The sequence below is a fragment of the Danio rerio genome, chromosome 6 (assembly GCF_052040795.2).
Source record: "Danio rerio strain M-AB ecotype USA chromosome 6, GRCz13ab, whole genome shotgun sequence".
NCBI classification, from domain to species: Eukaryota; Metazoa; Chordata; class Actinopteri; order Cypriniformes; family Danionidae; genus Danio; species Danio rerio.
Genome location: NC_141026.1, coordinates 4,483,125 through 4,506,061, shown reverse-complemented (window position 1 = coordinate 4,506,061; position 22,937 = coordinate 4,483,125). Strand labels below are relative to the sequence as shown.

The window sequence follows — 22,937 nt, the reverse complement described above, 5'->3', positions numbered from 1 at the left end:
TTCCTGAACATCAATAATACATCTGAACACCAAAACAATAAATCAGAAAAATAATAAATGAAACTCAAACCAACTCAGTGTGAGATGTTTATTATAGGCTTTTAAAATAAAGGTGTACGATTTTACATAGTTTTAAAAGACGACCAACCAACAGAACATTCATATACTTCAATATATTTTATTGTGCCGCGTACATACACGTGTTAATAATAACAGTATACACATAGTAAGGTGATTGCATTTTAAAGTGCCAGCCTTGCTGAGGAGAGCGGATCCCCCTCCTCACATTCAACATATACAGTCAACAAGGAAAAACAAGAGGTTATTGTGCATTTGTCAGAAACACCAAACAGTCATCGTTCCAAACACAACAGCTGAATCTAAATATTAATAATAAACTTTCAATAAATATTAGTATGAACACAATCTTCCAGCATCCTGAGGACATTTCCAGCCTTCCTTCTCTAGTTATTGTGCTTTATTGTTTTCCTCCGCTTTTATTTATTAGTATTTTCTTAGTTAAATATGATGCAACAATCGCCTGAGTTGAATATCAATAATCAGCAATATACATCTGGTAACTAACTACCTTCAGATATTTGATAGGATTGCTTGTAACATTCAGTCAGAGATACACACGATAACATTTTATACACTAACAAACACACTGATTGCACAGAGTTAAGGGCCTCACTGACAAACATACACAGTATATATATTTATATATTAATATAAACGCGATACTATCATTTATATGCTTGCTTATTTCAAAGAATATGGAGTATATTGTAAAGTGTATGGCACTAGTTCTGTCTTTGGCTCACAAGTACACTACTGGACCATTAAACATTAGCCTAAATTTATTTGATTATATATATAACTCGTCTTTCAATACAAATGACGAGCCATTACAAATGAAAGAGACTGTTTGGCTCACGATATAATAAAGGTCTTTATTTTTATATCTATTTAATATCGGTAGAATATTTCCAACTTAAAATTGAATACTTATGTTTCACCTCACAAAGGTGCTGATTAAACACTTTACAAGACCTACGACAAGGGAAGATCTAAAAACACAACACTAAAATACTGACCCACCACTGGTTTACACACAGACCCCACTATTACACCGAAAGGGGCTTCGTTAAAAGGGTGCTGCGCTTTTGCTCGACTTCATAGTATTTACAAGCACCGGCTGTTATCCCAATGGACTATATGTCGTAAGGTGACTGTGTAGCTATACAGGCTATGCAATCTGTAATATAAAGATCTAAAGACATTGAGAAGAAAGGACAGAACTACACAACGTCGAAACATAGCCGTTAAACGCGTAGGCGACCAATGAGCCTCTATTATAGATGTTTTACAGATCCTGACCGAGCCGCTCGATCTCATCGATGAGGAAATCGATGTCCGACTTGGTGACGGCGTGATTGGAGACCACCATTCGGAAGAAGTTGACTTTGTCTCCCTGTGGTTGGTAGCCCACCATGGTGGTGCCGCACTCCATCATCATTGCTTTGATTTTTGGCGCCACCTGCAGGAGAGTCACAGAGGGTTTTAATGAGAGCCCACATTTTTTCAATAGGGAGTCTTAAGCCTCATTCACAATATGAGCGACTTGCAAAGGCAGAGCAACAAGCGACTGTTTATTTCAGCATAGAGTAAGCGACCTCTGTACGACTATGTCTATGAGAGCAACAGCCATTGTTGGCAACCAGGTCGGCGTGTCGAGCGACACGACAAAGTTGAGAATCCTTCAACTTTATGCAAATGAAGATTCGTCATTATTTTATTCATACTTTTTCATTAATTAATTAATTCATTCATTCATTCATTTATTGTTTCATATTTCTTTCTTTTTCATTCATTAATTATTAATTTATTCATCATTCTTTTATTCATACTTTTTCATTAATTAATTAATTCATTTATTGTTTCATATTTCTTTCTTTTTCATTCATTAATTATTAATTTATTTGTCATTCTTTTATTCATACTTTTTCATTAATTAATTAATTCATTCATTCATTTATTGTTTCATATTTCTTTCTTTTTCATTCATTAATTATTAATTTATTCGTCATTATTTTATTCATACTTTTTTATTAATTAATTAATTAATTTATTCATTTATTGTTTCATATTTCTTTCTTTTTCATTCATTAATTATTAATTTATTCGTCATTATTTTATTCATACTTTTTAATTAATTCATTCATTAACTCATTCATTTATTGCTTCATATTTCTTTCTTTTTCATTCATTAATTATTAATTTATTCGTCATTCTTTTATTCATACTTTTTCATTAATTAATTAATTCATTCATTCATTTATTGTTTCATATTTCTTTCTTTTTCATTCATTAATTATTAATTTATTTGTCATTATTTTATTCATACTTTTTCATTAATTGATTAATTAATTCATTCATTTATTGTTTCATATTTCTTTCTTTTTTATTCATTAATTATTAATTTATTCGTCATACTTTTATTTATACTTTTTAATGAATTAATTAATTCATTTATTGTTTCATATTTCTTTCTTTTTCATTCATTAATTAATTAACTCATTCATTTATTGTTTCATATTTCTTTCTTTTTCATTCATTAATTATTAATTTATTCGTCATACTTTTATTTATACTTTTTAATGAATGAATTAATTCATTTATTGTTTCATATTTCTTTCTTTTTCATTCATTAATTAATTAACTCATTCATTTATTGTTTCATATTTCTTTCTTTTTCATTCATTAATTATTAATTTATTCGTCATTCTTTTATTTATACTTTTTAATGAATGAATGAATTCATTAATTCATTTATTGTTTCATATTTCTTTCTTTTTCATTCATTAATTAATTAACTCATTCATTTATTGTTTCATATTTCTTTCTTTTTCATTGATTAATTATTAATTTATTCGTCATTCTTTTATTCATACTTTTTAATTAATTAATTAATTAATTAATTCATTTATTGTTTCATATTTTTCTTTTTTATTCATTAATTATTAATGTATTCGTCATTCTTTTATTCATACTTTTTCATTAATTAATTAATTCATTCATTTATTGTTTCATATTTTTCTTTTTTATTCATTAATTATTAATTTATTCATCATTCTTTCATTCATACTTTTTTATTCATTCATTCATTCCAATTTGATGAGACGACGTACCCTGTGCAGCTTCTCCCTTCGCTCGTCTCCGTTCGGCATGCCACGCAGACTCGGTGGAATATACCAGAAGCAAACATTAGTGTGCTGGGGCTATGGAGAGCAGAGGAAAGCAATAAAAACCCATTAGCAGCAGTATTAGCTAAGCACTTCTTCGAATCCATAAATGTGTATGTTCCAGATACAAACCTGGCCCTCAAAGACCATTTCATATCCCTCACGGTTCTTGATTTTATTGTAGAGATATTCAGAAAGCTCCAGACATCTGTCAATGTGCTGCTCGAACCCAATCGTGCCCTGCACAAATCAAATTCAACAATCCCAATGAAGCTCTTTTCTCAGCTAAATACTTATTGCTAAAGCCACATCACTGATTTGATAGTGGAAAATGGCTGTATAAAACATTCGACTTCATCTGCATATATACAGTAGACTCGTGTGATTATAATATTTACCATATAGTTTATTGCACAACACTATAACTGGATGTTTATTATTTTATTTCCAGCTTTATCCCTCATAAACCGAATTACATTATATAGAAAAAAATTACTCGATCACAAAATGTAAGTATAATATCAGCCACCCTTTTATATAGCTAATGCTGGATGTACACAATATGTGTAGCTATATTCACATACTACACTACCTGACTAAAGCCTTGTCGCCTATCCAAGTTTAAGGATCAACAAATAATAGCTTGACTTCTAGTTGATCATTTGGTATCAGAAGTGGTTTATATGAAGGGTAAAGGCCTCTAGATTACGCTTGTTTTACCAAAATAAAACATGATCATGTCTTGATTTTTTACAATTTAATTAGGACAGTAAGGTCTGACTCTGCTTGGACAAAAGTCTTGTCACTGAACAGAAATAATGTCCAGTATAGAATATAAAGTCATGCTGCAGTGGAGACAGAATGAATATTGTGTCTGACTCCATCATGAGCTTGGAGGACTGCATCCATACATCTCTGACTCAAATCACTGATTAATAAAGTCATCTGGAATGGCAAAGAAAGCGTTCCTGCAGGACTCCCAGAGTTCATCAAGATTCTTTGGATTCATCTTCAATGCCTCCTCCTCCATCTTACCCTGCATGCTCAATAATATTCATGTCTGGTGACTGGGCTGGCCAATCCTGGAGCACCTTGACCTTCTTTGCTTTCAGGAGCTTTGATGTGGAGGCATCAAGTATGAGAAGGAGCGCTATCCTGCTGGAGAATTTGCCTCTAAATAACACAGGCTCATTGGGGAACTTCGAATCACCTTGATCATCGGCAATACGTTCAAATCCATATACTTACATCCACATTAAAATGTATCTGCTTGTCTGTCACGCTTTTGTTTTTGATTGTTTGGTGCCGTCTTGTGAATAAATAATGCGTGGGTTAGTGTATATAAGCTGATTTTGTTTTTGTCAGCGGTGTGTTTTTAACTGTTTGGTGCCATCTAGTGTCTGAATAATGCGCAGGTTAGTGTATACTCCATCAGCTATTTTAGTTTCTGTCAGCTTTGTGTTTTTGTCTGTTTGGCGCCCTCTCGTGTCTGAATAATGCATGGGTTAGTGTATGCTTCATTAGCTGTTTTCATTTCTGTCAGCTTTGGGTTTTTGACGGTTTGGCGCCATCTTGTGTCTGAATAATGCGCAGATTAGTGTTTACTCAATCAGCTGATTTTGTTTCTGTCAGCTTTGGGTTTTTGACTGTTTGGCGACATTTCGTGTCTGAATAATGCGCAGGTTAGTGTATACTCCATCAGCTATTTTAGTTTCTGTCAGCTTTGTGTTTTTGTCTGTTTGGCGCCATCTTGTGCCTGAATAATGCGCGGGATAGTGTATACTCCATCAGGTGTTTTTGTTTCTGTCAGCTTTATAGCAGTACAGAACAATGGCTTGTGATTAATTTGTATGTTTTGTGAGCAAGTAGCAGTGTAATAAGTGAGGCAAAGAACATTCAGGATGGCTGTTTTCACAGAATAAAGGCCTTCAGTTTTATTCAACAATGGCTTTATTCTGTGATTCAAAACCTCCTGGATGTACTTTATCCTTAACATATTATACTTTTATTTTAATAGAAAAAATTATACTGTATATAGATTAATTAGATCAAAAAATCCACATAAATGTATGCTCATTGTGACTAAATGCCACTAAAACACATTATCATGTTAAGACATTGTAAACATTAACATAGATTTTTCTTTAAGCTGTTTAGCTATGATGTGTATCAGGACCAGATTTAATGTGCTACTGTGACCAACCTTGGCCTTCCACATGAGCCAGAATTTGAAGATGTCCACATGTCTGCCGCACTGGATGGCCTTGTCTCCGGTGTCGTAGGTCACGTCGTACTGTTTGTCCGGCTGGAAGAGGTAACCTGCGCACATGGAGTTGCAGCCCTGCAGAATGCCCTGGAACAGAAGAGCAGACCTCCTTTTATTTCTCATATTTAACTCTTATTCACCTGCCCACCTGATTTTTGACACGTTTATGTCATAAAAGTTCAAAGGTCTTGCAGTATCCTCCAGTAAAAGTATTTCAATAAGTTGCATATACTATAAAGGGTTAACAACCGATTATGGATAAGCAAATATCACTGTGATAACTTTTCAGGTCTCACCTTCTCTCTGACCAGGATGGCTGAACATTGTAAAGGCACACCCATCATCTTATGAGGGTTCCACGTGACGGAGTTTGCCCTGAAACACACACAGATAAGTGGGTTTTCAGCTCTCACTGCAGCTGTATTGTGATTTACATTAGTTTTAGTCATTGTCACATACAGACCTCTCAATGCCGCTCAGCTTGTGACGATGCTTTCTGGACATCAACAGTCCTCCACCCCACGCACCCTGAATAAACACAGATAACACTGACCTAAGACCCATTTAATGGCTTATTCTGTGATTTATTTATTATGTGCACCCATTTAGTTAGCATTACAGATAATGTAAAGCACTACACAAACATTTTTGAAGTTCAAAATAAATAAATTGATTATTATTTAAAAAAAAGTTATATAGGTAAGGGTTAATTCAGGGTATTACTTGCCATTTTTGTAATTCATTCTAAAATAAATAAATTAATAAATAAATTCTACCCATTATTTTTCTATATACAGTGCTCAGCATATATACATTTGAAGTCAGAACTATTTGCCCCCCTGTTTATTTTTTCCCTGTTTTCTGTTTAACAGAGAGCAGATTTTTTCAACACATTTCTAAACATAATATTTTTAATAACTTGTCTCAAATGACTGTTTTATTTTATCTTTGCCATAAAGACAGTAAATAATATTTGACTAGATATTTTTCAAGACACTTCCATACAGCTTAAAGTGACATTTAAAGGCTTAACTAGGTTAATTAGGTTAACTAGGCAGGTTAGGGTAATTAGGCAAGTTATTGTATAATGATGGTTTGTTCTGTAGACTGTCAAATAATAAATTAGCATAAAGGGGCTAATACTTTTGTCCTTAAAATGGTGTTTAAAAAATGTAAAAACTGCTTTTATTCTAGCCAAAATAAAACAAATAAGACTTTCTCCAGAAGAAAAAATATTAACAGACAAAATTTCCTTGCTCTGTAAAACATCATTTAGAAAATATTTAAAAAAGAGAAAAACATGTAAAGGGTGGCTAATAATTCTGACTTCAACTGTAAGTACACCCCTCACAAATTTCTCTTTTAAATTTATATTTTTAAAAGGAAGCTATACAATATTATATTTGAGCATATACACTAGATTATTCAGCACTGAAGCCAAATCTGGAGCTAATCTAACAAAATAACTTACGATAACGGTCCAAAAACGAGTACATCTAAATTTATATGTTATAGAAAATTTTTTTATCTCTTGAGGAAAAATCAAGAGAAGCAAAAAAAGGGAAAAGTTTAGTTGAATTTTGTAGGTTGTGATTTATTTTTGCATTATTTTGCTTGAATTTAATAGTATTATCTTTCAATTTTTAAAAAAAATATTTGGTGATTAAAATTTTATTTTAATAAATATATCTGTTTAATAAATCTGTTTTGTTTAAATGCATCAAAAGACATTGCCTATATTCACTGAGAAATTAATAAAGATATTAATTTTCAGAATAGGGTGAACTCACTTATGCTGAGCACTGTACTTCATTTTAATATCACACAATTTGGATCTCTTTGAATTAACCTAAATAATAATATTTTTCATATTTAAAAATATTTAATCAAATAGTTGACAAATCTGTTTGTTATATGAAAAAAAAACATTTATGCTGTTCAAAAGGATAAGTTGTTAAAATATGACTAATGTAATAAAATAAAACCAGTTAAAGCAGAAACATGACATAAACTTGGCTATTGTGAATTCAATATATAATCAGTATATTAGTAGACACATCTATGAACTGTATGATTGACAAACATACATTTAATTTTATATATAATTATATATATACATACAGTGCTCGGCACAACTGAGTACACCTCACTTTGATAATTAATATTTTAATCCATTTCTCAGTGAATATGGGTAATATAAATTGGTGCATTTAAACAAAACAGATTTATTGAACAGATATATTTATTCAAATAATATTTTAGTCACCGAACATATTTAGAAATTGAAAGATAATACAATTAAATTCAAGCTAAATATTGCAAAAAAAAATAAAAATAAAAAATAAAATTTAAATAAAATTTAATTTAATTAAAATAAAAAAAAAAATAAAAAAAAAATAAAAATAAATAAATAAATAAATAAATACATAAATAAATAAATAAGATTACAACCTACAAAACATCAACTAAATTTTTCTCTTTTTTTGGTTCTCTTGATTTTTCCTCTGTTTAAAATTTGTATTTAATATTTTTCTATAACATACATTTGAGTGTGCTACTTTTTGGACAGTTATCATAAATTATTTTGTTAGATTAGCTCCAGATTTAGCTTCAGTGCTGACTTATCTAATGTTTATGCAAAAATATAATATTGTATTGCTTCCTATTAAAAATATGAATTTAAAAGACAGATTTGTGTGAGATGTACTTATATATGCTGAGCACTATATATATTTAATAATACTTAATTAATGTGAACATTATTATTTATAACATTATTATAACATTATAACATTATTATAACATTATATATATATATATATATATATATATATATATATATATATATATATATATATATATATATATCCAATATATTTTAGCATATATGCACATAATTGTAATTCCAAAGGTTGAGAAATATTTATGTAACTGCTATTTTTGCAATATTTAGAAATATGTCACATAAAAATCCAAACATGAATGATTCGCCCTCCTGTGATTTTTGAATTCAGACTTCAACCGTATGTAATTTGCATATATGGCCATATATCAGATTTCTATATGGGTTAGCCCAACATTTTATCAGTCATCATTGAAAACACTGGTCAAACTTACATCCACATGTAACCACAAGTTGTACTTCTCACAGATGTCAGCAATGTCATTGATCGGATCGAACGCTCCATATACTGTAGTACCAGCCGTGGCATTCACAAACAGTGGGACATATCCCTAAAACACAGATTTACAATCACATCACTGTTGACACTAACAGAAGAGCACCACTTTATAAACAGAAAGACTTGGAATTAGCACTCAAGGTCATATTATCTCTCAGGTTGTCCTGCTTCAGTATTGATCCACTGAACTCTTCAGACGTGCAGGTTAAATACTCTCACTCACTTGTCTAATACCAGAGCAGGGCATTGTGGTCTATGTTTACATACCTTCTGTTTGGCATCAATGACTTTAGCCTCTAAGTCAGCAGGTATGACACGCCCCCTGAAACAAGACAGCAAATGAGATATAAGTGACTAAGAAAGAAAAGAAAGCTGCATTTATTCAGTAAAAAATACTGTATAATTGTAATGTAATATTAGAAAGTATTATTACAATTTAAAATATCTATTTTTGATTTAAAACCTTCTCATTTTCAGCATCAGCCTCACGTGATTCTTTATTAATTTGCTCCTCAAGACATATATCTTATTAATCGTATCGTTATGGAAATCATTAGAGTTCCATAAGTTGGTAAGCGAGGTCAAAATGTAAACACAAAGAAATGAATCATTTTATTCAGCAAAGTATATACAATATCATTATACCTTGTCATTAATAATTCTGTTTTACATAAATAATGTACTTTAATAGTTCTGGTCATTAAATATTACTAAAAGACATTATGAATGTGGGCAGGACTTAAAATTCTGACCTCTACTTTATATTATATATATATATATATATATATATATATATATATATATATATATATATATATATATATATCTTTAGCTTTAAAAAAGAGGTCATTTGTTACTTATTTTATTTATTGAAAATACAGTAAAGTGGTACTCAGAAATATTATTAGATATAAAATGTATTTTAATATATAGAAAAGTCAACTTTGAATCATAAGAATATGTTACATTTTAAAAGATAATATGAATATACATAATATATTTATATACACACACACATACACACACATGCACACACGCACGCACGCACGCCCACACGCACACACACACAGTTGAACTCTGAATTATTAGCCCCCTTTTAAATATATTTTTCTTCTTTAAATATTTCCCAAATGATGTTTAACAGAGCAAGGAAATGTTCACAGTATGTCTGATAATATTTTTTCTTCTGGAGAAAGTCTTATTTATTTTATTTCAGCTATAAGCAGTTTTAGTTTTTTTAACAAACATTTTAAAGGACAAAATTATTAGCTCCCTTAAGCTATATATTTTTCCGATTTGTTTCTACAGAACAAACCATCATTATACAATAACTTGCCTAATTACCCTAACCTGCATAGTTAACCTAATTAACCTAGTTAAGCCTTTAAAGTTTATGGATGTTTCCTAGTGATGAGTTGCAGCTGGAAGGGCATCCGCTGCATAAAACATGTGCTGGATAAGTTGTCGGTTCATTCCGCTGTGGCCACCCCAGATTAATAAAGGGACTAAGCTAAAAATAAAATTTATGAAGGAATAAATGAATGAATGAATAAATCGCCCATGTCTTGAGGTAGATTATTGTAATGTGATTTACCTTCTGTGCGATTTCACTGGACAGGAATCACAGGACTGATTTTTTTAATCCCCATAGACAAGAAAAAATAAGGTAGTGACTGCAAGTTGAAGAAAAGTATGGAGTAAATGTACTGATACATGCAGCACTAAAAATGTACCTTAAGGGAAAGTAAAAGTTTACATTTTTAAAACTACTTAGTAAATTACCATTTCTGAGAAAAACTACTGAATTACAGTCATTTGAGTATTGGTAATGTGTTATTTTACACCACTGACTGTAGGACCCAATTTAACAAAAGATTTGGGTTTGTCCATATTTTACCCTATGTGGTTTAAAATAAATCAACATTTGAGCATTAAAATGTAATTTATTTTCATTTTTTAAATGTATTTATTTTATTAAATTGTAATTTATTTTTATTTTTAAATGTAATTTATTTTATTAAAACGTAATTTATCTACATAATCACATGATTCTACAGAAATTAATGCTGAAAAAACATTTTAATATTATTCATATCTTTTTGAAAACTGCAACAGAGGTCCATAAGTTTGCAGTAAGTACTGTAAAAAAACAAAAGAAGGAGAAATTTTTCAGCAAAGAACAGTTGAAATCAGAATTAGTAACTCTATTGTGTACATTTTAATTTTCTAAATAAAAATTCACCCAAGTGCTGTTAATGGAGAGGTTTTTTCCAACACATTTCTGTAACTAATTGGGAAAAATATTAAAGGGGCTAATAATATTGACCTTAACATATTTTATTCCAGCCAAAATAAAACTAATAAGACTTTCTTCAGAAGAAATAATATTATTATGGGAAGTACTGTGAAAATGTCCTTGCTCCATTGAAAAATATAGGTGAAAAAGAATCAATATTTCACAAGAGGGCTAATAATTTTGCCCTCATCAGTAACATTATTATCCATTGTCATTATTTTATTTTAAATAAACTGTGCTATGTTCTTTGAAGTTTCCATACATTCATAATTACAAAAATATAATAAACATGTCAGGTGTACACTGTACGCCATACCTCTCATCTGTCTTCAGGAGAATGACGTTTTCTTTGCCAAATCCAAGAACAGCTCCTGCCTTCTTGATTGAGTAATGACTCTGCGAAAAAAGAAATGGCCGGCCATCAATCAAATGGTCCAAAACAGATCCACTTTCCCGCATTAATAATGCTGTCCTCTAGAGGGAGACAGCCGCTGTGTTTAACAGTAATGTACACTTACATGTATTCTACAGTCTGTGTGCACTTACATGTTCAGATGTGAACAGCACGAGCCGCGGAGCCGCAGACATGCCTTTGGTTTTGACTTCAGGGAAATATTTATACCGCGCAACCATCACACTGTACATGTTTGATATGGCACCACCTGTAAAAAGACGACTGCGTTTAAGCATCAACTGCTTTCCACAAATACATCCAACATGAAAAGATACTATGTGCTAGAGTTTTTGAACCATGTGAAGTATATTATACGGTATATATTATAGTATTCACAACTATTTGTTAATGAATGCTACATCATGCAGTATTAACTGTAGTAAACTGTAATAAATATTATAATATAAGGGACTGTTGTTTTTACAGTAATCTGTGGTGTATTGTAGTATAATATACCCTCTACAAATAAAGGTGAATTGAATTGAATTTGTGGTCATTTTACCAGGTGAGAAGAGCGCATCTCCATCTCCGTTTGGCCAGCCGATGATCTCCCGCATCTTCTTGAGTGTGAGCTGCTCCATCAGGACAAACACAGGCGCAATCTCATATGTGAACCTAAACACAAAACACACACACAGAAAAATATAGATGTTTGAATAGAATGAAAACTGTAAAACCCAATAAGTTAAGGTAACTCAAACCATTTGAGTAAACCGATTGCAACAAACCATTTAAATTCAAAAACGAATCCTAATGAGTGCTCTGAACTTAATCCATTTGAGTAAACGAAGCAGTTTGAGCACAGTAAAACTTAATAAATGAAGAGAACTCAAACCAACTGAGTACTGTACAACCCAATAAGTTAAGGGAACTCAAACCGTTTGAGGAAACCGGTTGCAACAAACCATTTGAGTTAAAAAAACTAATCTATATGAGTACTGTGAACTTACTCCATTTAAGTTAAAGTATTTAATTAACTCATTACCTTCAACACTGAGTTCAAAACTCTTTTCATTCATTCATTCATTTTCTTGTCTGCCTAGTCCCTTTATTAATCCGGGGTCGCCACGACGGAATGAACCACCAACTTATCCAGCAAGTTTTTACGCAGCGGATGCCCTTCCAGCCGCAACCCATCTCTGGGAAACATCCACACACACATTCACACACTACGGACAGTTTAGCCTACCCAGTTCACCTGTACCGCATGTCTTTGGACTGTGGGGGAAGCCGGGGCACCAGGAGGAAACCCACGCGAACGCAGGGAGAACATGCAAACTCCACACAGAAACGCCAACTGAGCCGAGGCTCAAACCAGCGACCTTCTTGGTGTGAGGCGACAGCACTACCTACTGCGCCACTGCGTCGCCTAAACTCTTTTCAAATAAGTAGAATTAACTTTCAGTCAATTTTGAGTTGACTACACTCATTTTAGTTGATAAAGCTGACTGTTGTGTTTCACAGTGCAGTACTAACACGATGTTAAAGGGATAGATCACCCCAAATTATGATTTATGAAATGATACCCCTTTATGACGTTCTTTTTTTCTGTTGAACTCAAAAGAAGATACTTTGAAGAATGTTGGAAACGGGGTGCAGTGACCCGGATGGGAGTGAGGTTTAGGGGGTGAGTGTAACGGAGACCAGCTGGTTAGTGCTGTGCAGGTAAACCTCACTTCTCTGACCTCTAAAGGTGCTCTAGAGACAGATGCTAACATAAAAAAAGTCGCTGGTTCGATTCCAGCTTGGAGCGGTTTGGGTGGTGTAGGACCAGCGGGGTTACACTTGTGTATGTTTGTGTGTGTGTGTGCTCTTGTGTAGGTTTGTGTGTGTTTTTGTTTGTGTGTGTTTTTGTGTGTGTGTTTCTTTGTTTGTCTGTGTGTGTACATGCATCTATGAGTGTGTGTGTGTTTGTGTGTGTGTGTGTTTATGTGTAAGTTTGTTCATGTGTACTAGTGTAGGTTCATGTGTTTTTGTCTTTTTGTGTCTGTGTGTGTTTGTGTATGTGTGAGTGTGGGTGTGTACATGTATTTTTGTGTCTGTTTGTTTGTGTATGTGTGTGTGTGTGTGTGTGTGTGTGTGTGTGTTTTGTCTTTGTGTGTGAGTTTGTGTTTTGGTGTGTGTGAGTGTGTGTTTGTGTGTGTCTATGTGTGTATGTATGTTTGTTTGTGTGTGCTTGGTTAGGTTTGTGTTTTTTTCTTTGTGTTTTTGTCTGTGTGTGTCTGTGTTTGTGTAAGTGTAAGTGAGTGTGTGTGTGTAGATGAATTTTTGTGTCTGTGTTTGTTTGTGTATGTTTGTGTGTGTGTGTTTGAGTGTGTTTGTTTGTTTATGTATGTGTGTGTCTTTGTGAGTGAGTGTTGTGTATGTATGTGTGTGTCTGTGAGTGTTTGTGTGTGAGTGTGGGTATGTGGCAATTGTGTGTGTGTGTGTGAGAGTGTGTGTGGCTGTCTGTACATGAATGTTTGTACGTTTGTGTCTATCTGTACATGTATGTTTGTGTGTGTTTGTGCGTATGTTTGCGTGTGTGCTTGTCCAGGTTTGTGTGTCTTTGTCTGTGTGATTGTGTCTGTGTGTGTTTTTGTCTTTGTGTTTGTGTGCATGCATTTTTTTTATGTCTCTGTGTATATGTTTGTGTATGCTTGTGCGTGTGTGCTTGTGTAGGTTTGTGTGTACATGTATTTTTGTGTCTGTGTTTATGTTTGTGTGTGTTTTTATCTCTCTCTCTCTTTCTCTCTCTCTCTCTGTGTGTGTGTGTGTGTGTGTGTCAATGGTTCGTTTTTCAACATTTTTTTAAATAAGTTATTGTGTTTAAGAAAAAAAGGAAAATTAAACAAGTTTGTTTGTGATAAGTCAAGGGTGAATAAATGATGAGGGAATTTCCAGTTTTATATGAACTGTCCCTTTAAGGACATGCCACTTATTAATTAAGTTCAAATTTTTTCAGCCTTATTTCACATTTACATAATTGTCAATGATGATTCCCATTACAAACATTTAAACAATGTAGGATTAACCTAGCAAAAACAAACACACACACGACAAATAAAGAAATAGTATATTTCTAAATATTAAAGAGTAAATATGTATATACAATTTATAAATATGATGAATATTTATTTTAAAATCACTATTATATTTAGTAAAACTGTCAAATTTATGACGCATTTATAGCCGAAACATTTTGGTTGTCAAATTCAGGCACTTCAGAGAATTAGAAAGGCTTCAGAAATCACATAGTGTTCCGCCAGAGATACATTCTGTCCCTCTCGTCTCCTTTGAATATCGCTAATTAAAAGACGGCTGTGATGGAGCAGATAAGCGCTCATTTCAGGCTGTTTTAATGAAGGGAGCCAGTGCTCTGATGGCTATCTGTCCGTCTAAATGGACGCGCGCTCGGGCTGACGGCCGACAGACGCGCGCAAATGAGCGGCCGGCTGCGCGCGCGAGATAAGAGGAGCGCGCCTCAGCACAAATCCATCTCATTCACGGGGAGGATGGAGGAAAAGTGGATGAGCGAGTGATGGAGCACAACTAGGACACGGAACAGCCGCGGGCACACTCATTGTTCAGCTCCGTCACAAAAAAACGAACAGAGATTTAAGACAGCAAACTCACGGAGAATCATCAATTACGCGCGGATAAAACATGCTTCCGGCTGACGTGATGTCATATAAAATAAACGTTACGTCACATTACACATGTTTTACTTGAAAAATTGTAGGATATTCCAATAGGAAATTGGCTGAATATCGAGTCATTAATTTTCCTTCTGCTTTATTCATCAGGGGTCGCCACAGCGGAATGAACCGCCAACTCATCCAGCATATGTTTTACACAGCGGATGCCCTTCCAGCTGCAACCCAGTACTGGGAAACACCTACACTCATTCACACACATACACTACAGCCAATTTAGCTATTCAATTCACATATACTGCATGTGTTTGGACTGCGGGGAAAGCCAGAGCACTTGGAGGAAAACCCACCCACACCAACACTGGGAGAACATGCAAACTCCACACCGAAATGCCAAATGACCCAGCCAGGACTCGAACCAGTGACCTTCTTGCTGTGAGGTAACAGTGCTAACCACTGAGCCACCGTGTCACCCTAATTCAAGCTAATTACTTGTATTTATTTGTGAACTTTACAGGCAATTTCTAAGTGAAAATGGTTTCTACATACACCTTAAGCACACTTTTTAGGGAGCTTGCTATATCAATCAATGATTATAAAAATAGTTTCACTCATATTTAATGTAAATATCTTTGTTTGCTTTTTGGGTAAAGCTATTTTGAGGGTGTCTGGTAATTCCCTTTTCTCTCTCTGTGTGTGTGTGTGTGTGTGTGTCCATTAGTTGCCGGACATTGTGTGTCATTGCTGATGAGGAATAATGGGTCATAATTAGTCATGGTGAATGATGACAAAATAAGCAGCATTTGCAGGCCGTTCATTCACTGATTAGGACACTCCCCTTTCTCTCCTCACAAAGCACTTCTCTAGAGTGTGTGTCTGTGTGTGTTTTAGTGTGTGTTTAAGTGTGCGTGTGTGTTTGTTTTTCTGTTTTCTTTGTGTGTGTGTTTTGTGTTTGTGTGTGTCTGTGTTCTATTGTTTTTGTGTGTGTGTTTTTGTGTATGTTTGTTGTTTGTTCGTGCATGTTTGTTTGTGTGTGTGTGTATATATTTTTTGTGTGTTTGTGTGTGCGCTTGTGTGTGTGTGTGTATGTGTTTGTGCATGTGTATTTTTGTTTGTGGGTGTGTGTTTGTACTTCTGTTTTTTGTGGGTGAGTGTGTGTTTCTGTTTTCTTTGTGTGTGTGTTTATGTGTTTGTTTAAATGTGTGCGTTTGTTTTTGTATGTTTGGTTGTTTGTGTGTGTATTGTTTTGTGTTTTTTTTGCTTGTGTGTGTGTGTGTGTCTGTGTTCTTATGCTTTTGTGTGTTTTTGTGTATGTATTTGTTTGCGTGTGTTTGTGTATGTTTGTGTGTATGTGTTTGTGTGTGTATATTTTTGTGTGTGTGTGTGCACTTGTGCATGTGTATTTTTGTTTGTGGGTGTGTGTGTGTGTGTGTGTTCTTGCATGTCTATGTGTATGTGTGTGTTTGTGTCTGTGTTTGTTTATGTGAGAGTATGTTAGTGTTGGTTTGTGGGAGTGTATTTGGCGTTGTGGTTGTTTGTGGGTGTGTGTGTGTGTGTTTGTGTGTGTATTTGTTTGAGTGTGTGTCTGTGCATGTGTACTTTTTGTTTGTGTTAGGGCATGTGTATGTATGTGTGTTTGTGTGTTCGTGTCTGTGTTTGTTTTTTGTGTTTGTGTGTGTGTGTGTGTATGTGTTTGTGCATGTGTATTTTTGTTTGTGGGTGTGTGTTTGTACTTGTGTTTTTTGAGGGTGTGTGTGTGTTTCTTTTTTCTTTGTGTGTGTGTTTATGTGTTTGTTTAAATGTGTGCGTTTGTTTTTGTATGTGTGGTTGTTTGTGTGTGTATTGTTTTGTGTTTTTTTTTTCTTGTGTGTGTGTGTGTGTCTGTGTTCTCATGCTTTTGTGTGTTTTTGTGTATGTATGTGTTTGCGTGTGTTTGTGTATGTTTGTGTGTATGTGTTTGTGTGTGTATATTTTTGTGTGTGTGTGTGCACTTGTGCATGTGTATTTTTGTTTGTGTGTGTGTGTGTGTGTGTGTTCTTGCATGTCTATGTGTATGTGTGTGTTTGTGTCTGTGTTTGTTTATGTGAGAGTATGTTAGTGTTGGTTTGTGGGAGTGTATTTGGCGTTGTGGTTGTTTGTGGGTGTGTGTGTGTGTGCTTGTGTGTGTATTTGTTTGAGTGTGTGTCTGTGCATGTGTACTTTGTGTTTGTGTTTTGTTTGTGTATGTATGTGTGTTTGTGTGTTCGTGTCTGTGTTTGTTTTTTTTGTGTGTGTGTGTGTGTGTGTGTGTGTCGAAGTTTTTGTGTGTTTGTGTGTGTGTTTGTGTCTGTTTAAGTTTTTGTGTGTTTGTGTGTGTGTGTGTGTGTGTGTCGAAGTTTTTGTGTGTTTGTGTGTGTGTTTGTGTCTGTTTAAGTTTTTGTGTGTTTGTGTGTGTGTGTGTGTGTGTGTGTGTCGAAGTTTTTGTGTGTTTGTGTGTGTGTTTGTGTCTGTTTAAGTTTTTGTGTGTTTGTGTGTGTGTGTGTTTGGTTGTATGTGTGTACCATGTATTCCTTATGTAGTGGTAGGTTTTTGGTGGTTTAAGAGGACTTGTGTGATGTAATGCTGGTTTATGAGGACATGCCATCTGTCCTTGTAATTCGAAATTGACAAATATATAAACTGACATACATATAGGCTATGAGTTTGGGTAAGAGGGTGTAATGAGCAGATTTTAGAGCATAAAAAACCTTAAGCCAATGTAGAGTCCTCATAAACCTCAAAACATGTGTGTGTGTGCGTGCGTGAGTGTGTGAGAAGGTGGCACCAGCAGAATCGCCGCTCTCAGCAGTGCAGAAATGAAATGTTTGAAAACATTGCAGGTGAAATCCTTCAAAACGGGGCAGCGAGCAGTGGGAGGCCGACAGAACAGCTTTATCCCTGAAGCCAGAAGCCGGCGCGATGTGGGAGCGAAGGAGAAACGTTTATCCTCAGATTATTCTGCAAACGCTTAAGCTCGAGAGCGAAGTACTAATCAACATGTCCTCCCAGGGAGACTCCCACACGCTCATTTAGTGAACCAACAAACTTCTGCCATCACGTACGAGAGCCGTCGGGTCCAGATATAGTCCTTTTAAACCCTCATACTCCTTCTTTACAGAAATGAGATATGAAGAAAGGCCAAAATTCAAAGTTTAATACAGAAAAGCAGCCAAAGCCATCGATCACCTCTTGGCTTTTTAAATGTCAGCAGCACTTGCAGATGTTATTGGTGAAAAATCACACACGGCAAATGTCACAATGTAAAAAAAGAAGACTATTACATGCTCTGGCACAAACCTAGCGAGCAGCATTGGTGTTTATATATCTATATACACTCACCGGCCACTTTATTAGGTACACCTTCCTAGTCACGGGTTGGACCCCCTTTTGCTTTCAGAACTGCTTTAATCCTCCATGGCATAAATTCAACAAGATACCGGCAATATTCCTCAGAAATTTTGCTCCTTATTAACATGATAGCATCACGCAGTTGCTGCAGATTTGTCAGCTGCATATTCATGATGTGAATCTCCCGTTCCACCACATCCCAAAGGTGCTCTATTGGATTGAGTTCTGTTGACTGTGGAGGCCATTTGAGTACAGTGAACTCATTGTCATGTTCAAGAAACCAGTCTGAGATGATTCGTGCTTTATGACATGGTGTTATCCTGCTGGAAGTGGCATCAGAAGATGGGCACACTGTGGTCATAAAGAGATAGACATGGTCAGCAACAGTACTCAGTTAGACTGTGGCGTTGACAGGATGCTCAATTGGTACTAATGAGCCCAAAGTGAGCTAAGAAAATATCCAACACACCATTACACCACCACCACCAGCCTGAAACATTGATAGAAGGTAGAATGTGTCCATGCTTTCATATTGTTGACGCCAAATTCTGACCCGACCATCTGAATGTGGGAGCAGAAATCGAGACTCATCAGAGCAGGCAACGTTGCTCCAATCTTCTGTTGTCCAGTTTTGGTGAGCCTGTGTGAAATGTAGCCTCAGTTTCCTGTTCTTAGCTGACAGGAGTGGTACCCGGCGTAATCTTCTGCTGCTGTAGCCCATCTGCCTCAAGGTTGGACGTGTTGAGTGTTCAGAGATGCTCTTCTGCAGACCTCGGTTGTAACGAGTGCTTATTTAAGTTACTGTTGCCTTTCTATCAGCTGGAAACAGTCTGGCCATTCTCCTCTGACCTCTGGGAACAGCAAGGCATTTGCACCCACACAACTGCCGCTCACTGGATTTTTTCTCTTTTTCAGACCATTCTCTGTAAACCCTTGAGATGGTTGTGTGTGAAAATCTCAGTAGATCAGCAGTTTCTGAAACACTCAGACCAGCCTGTCTGGCACCAACAACAATGCCACGATCAAAGTCACTTAAATCCCCTTTCTTCCCCTTTGTAATGCTCGGTTTGAACTGCAGCAGATCGTCTTAACCATGTCTACATGCCTAAATGCATCGAAATGCTGCCATGTGATTGGCTGATTGGAGATTTGCATTAACGAGCAGTTGGACAGGTGTACCTAATAAAGTGGCCGGTGAGTGTATATGTACATATTCATTTAAAAAAAAATAAAAATTTCAATAGTCAGTATTATTAGACTCCTTTAGTTATATGGCTACAGAAAAAGAATCGCTATTGACTAGCCTAATTAAAAAAACAAATCTAATTAACCTAGTGAAGCCTTTAAATGTCTCTTTAAGCTAATTACTAGTATCCTGAGAAATATCTAGTCAAATATTATTTACTGTCATCAAGGCTACGATAAAAGAAATCAGTTATTAGAGATGAGTTCTTAAAGCTATTATGTTTAGAAATGTGTAGAAAAAAAAAAAACTTCTCTCCCTTTCCAAACAGAAATTAGGGAAAATATACAGTATATATTTGATATATGTGTGCAAATATGATCTTCTTGTAGTCTCTACCATGTTTCTCTCCTTTTCTCTTTGTATGTGCTCTGAATTAGCCTAAGAGGATATTAATCAAATGCAATTCCCTTTTTGCCAAAACCCATTGTTCATAGTTATGGCTATTTAACAAGGCTTTTCTCTTCATAAGTGACTTCTATTATAAGAAGCTCTCTATTTATATTAAGAAAGACAGCTGTAATGAAGTGCTGGGTCCTCTGAGATCAGAATGGCCTCTGGGAGTGAAAAAAGCGATGGCCAGACTGCTCAGCCCGCGGGACGCTCCTCTCTCTCTCTCTCTCTCTCTCTCTCTCTCACTCCCCGACTGGCTGGTCCCAGCTGGCACACACTTCCTACCAGCCCACAGTCAGACGCAATCAATGGGCTGTTAAATAGATTTGGTACAAGTCCATTCTGTGCTGTAAGAGTCTTCAGTCTGCACGGGGCTCAGTCATAAGATTCAGGAAAAAGCCCATCAGCCTCTGTTGTGTGGATGGGATTAAATGGGGTCCTTTTCACCTGGGGGAGGGCTGCATCTCCTTTGAATCTATCCACTCTGTGTGTCTATCAATGGTAATAATTTGGTGATTTATGTTACTTAGGGAAGATGGATTTGACAGACTGTGTCTGTGCATTTCGAAATTACACCAAGAAAATATTGTGAGGTCTCTTCTAGGTGTTTTTGTAGGCCAAAGTGTTTTAGTTTTGAATTAGTCTAAATTTTTCTATGAGGACAGTAAATAATATTTTACTATTTATTAAGCTATATAGTAGAATTCAGCTTAAAGTACTATTTAAAGGCTTGACTCTTTTAATTAATTAATTAATTTGGCAAGTCATTGGACAACAGTGGTTTATTAGCTAAAAATATAGACTTCAGTAGTTTTCATGTTTTTAAAAATATTTTTTTTCTTTTACTCCAGTGAAACTAAAATTAAAAAAAGAAAATTTCCTATTTAATTTCCAGAAGAAAAATACCATCGAAAATACTGTATAAAAATATTCTTGCTCTGTTAAACATCATTTAGGAGATGGTTGAAAAGAAAAAAATGAATAAATAAAAATAATTAATATATAATTATATAGTTTTTAATATAATTTTATAAAATATTTTATTATAATAATATAAAAAACAGGGAAATATATAATAATAATATATAATAACATACAAATACGAGCAATATCACATGAGTAGCAGTGGCGTGCGTTGACGTGTATATAAAAAAGAAATCAAACACGGAGAGTCTTAAAAGCCTATTTGTATAAGGAACTACTTTCTTCCACCATTCATTTACATCTGCAACTGACCGTCAGAACAGCAGAAGCCGTTACTAAATCACCAACATCACTTTAGAGCTAGTGTTTGAATGATTTTCTAGCGTAATGTCTAAAGTGATGACAAAACAGGTAATGCTTGCTCACATTAAGAAATGAAATGCCATCAGTCTACAGAGATTTCCCAGTATTTCTCTGTTGCAGTCGGGAGATCACAATAATTAACCCCGAAAAAGCCAGAGCAAAGCAAACACTACCAGATTACTAAGGTATAAATACAGCACTACAAAATACAAAAGAGAGAGATCGACTTATATTGCCACTTACCTGATTTATAATGATTTGTTCAGCTGTAGTTTGAAACATATGCTGAAAAAATGCTGTTTTTTTCCCCTCTAAGGACTTAATATGTGGTCTCTGTCGCCACCTTGTGGCAGAACGTCAACTGTTTTTGCTCTGCTCAGTATGGCCTCCAATGCGTTAAATCAGGGGTCACCAATGCTGGTCCTGGAGGGCCGGTGTCCCTGCAGGGTTTAGCTCCAACTTGCCTCAACACACCTACTTGGATGTTTCAAGTATACTTGGGCTGTTTCTCAATTCCAAGAACGCAGAGAACGGACTTGTGTTCTTGTGGAGAGCGGTCTTGCCAGGTGTCCTCGGAAGAACGAACTCAGGAGACCGCAAGGGCAGAGAACGCGTCCTTTGAGAATTAAGATGCTGCGTTCTTCCTGATGGTCACATGACCTTCACGTGTTTTAAATGGTAAATTATTTAAACATTACAGCCTTCATACAACAATTTATTGTTTTTCCCCTTTTTTAAAATATATACTTTGCCTAAAACATTATAAATCTATGTTGCACAATATAAATAAAACAGATTTTAATACGAATTTCAGCAAACAAACACCCTTAATGTGTTTATTCCTTTATTAAGATGTCCATGGTAATGTTTACTTTCACCGTTTCATTTAGGGAAACTCCTGAGGTAAATAATTCATATCTATGAACTTTAATAATAAATCTAGATAAAATGCAGCGCTTCCCACCTCCAGTCGCAATGCCTTCTGGGACTTCCAGAGCGAGTTCGGTGCTCAAGTCTGCATCGGTGCGTCCTCGATATCAAGAACACATCCGGGAAGTTTCACGCGTCCTCCGTACTTGCGGTCTTGAGGATTGGAACTGAACTTAGGCAGCTGATGATGACGTTTCACGAGAACACGAGGACGCAAGACCGCTGAAGAACGTATATTGAGAAACAGCCCTAGTAAGACCTTGATTAGCTTGTTCAGGTGTGTTTGATTAGGGTTGGAGCTAAAATCTGCAGGGCACCAACCCTACACGGAACAAGTTTGGTGACCACTGCGTTAAATCTCCGAAATTATGTATATTTTAAATAGGCACTATCCCTGCAGTTCATTCCCTCAATTAAACATTACTTGACAGTCTTACTTTCATTCACTTCTTTGCTTTAAATCAGTGTTTCTAATGTTGTGATTCTCCTCGAAACTGATTGGTGACTTGAAACATCCTGAAACTCTACGCACCATAAAAAACAGTTTTAAGCCATTTAAAAAGAAACAAAAAACCCCTCAACGTGTCAGCGCAATCTATACTAACATTTCTTTGCAAACCGCCTTTACACTCCGCATGAG

General features: G+C 35.0%; 1 protein-coding gene and 1 long non-coding RNA gene across 5 annotated transcripts in view; both read right to left on the bottom strand.

The window, feature by feature from the left end:
• Positions 1 to 74: 74 nt before the first annotated feature.
• The window catches only part of gad1b (glutamate decarboxylase 1b), a 34,696-nt gene continuing 11,833 nt past the window's right edge, over positions 75 to 22,937 (bottom strand). For all 4 annotated transcript variants that reach the window (XM_087255137.1, NM_194419.1, XM_087255136.1 and 1 more), the window contains 11 exon segments: positions 11,946 to 12,058; positions 11,536 to 11,651; positions 11,306 to 11,385; positions 8,961 to 9,015; positions 8,629 to 8,745; positions 5,975 to 6,039; positions 5,808 to 5,886; positions 5,449 to 5,598; positions 3,378 to 3,485; positions 3,192 to 3,281; positions 75 to 1,540 (listed from right to left, as the gene is read on the bottom strand). In XM_087255137.1, coding sequence (XP_087111263.1) covers positions 1,367 to 1,540; positions 3,192 to 3,281; positions 3,378 to 3,485; positions 5,449 to 5,598; positions 5,808 to 5,886; positions 5,975 to 6,039; positions 8,629 to 8,745; positions 8,961 to 9,015; positions 11,306 to 11,385; positions 11,536 to 11,651; positions 11,946 to 12,058 — 1,147 coding nt within the window. In that variant the 3' untranslated portion in view covers positions 75 to 1,366.
• Positions 17,502 to 20,331, bottom strand: LOC147843311 (uncharacterized). The gene is made up of 2 exons (XR_015493116.1): positions 19,655 to 20,331; positions 17,502 to 18,430 (listed from the first exon to the last, which is right to left on the bottom strand). It is a non-coding gene; the product is annotated as an uncharacterized LOC147843311 (long non-coding RNA).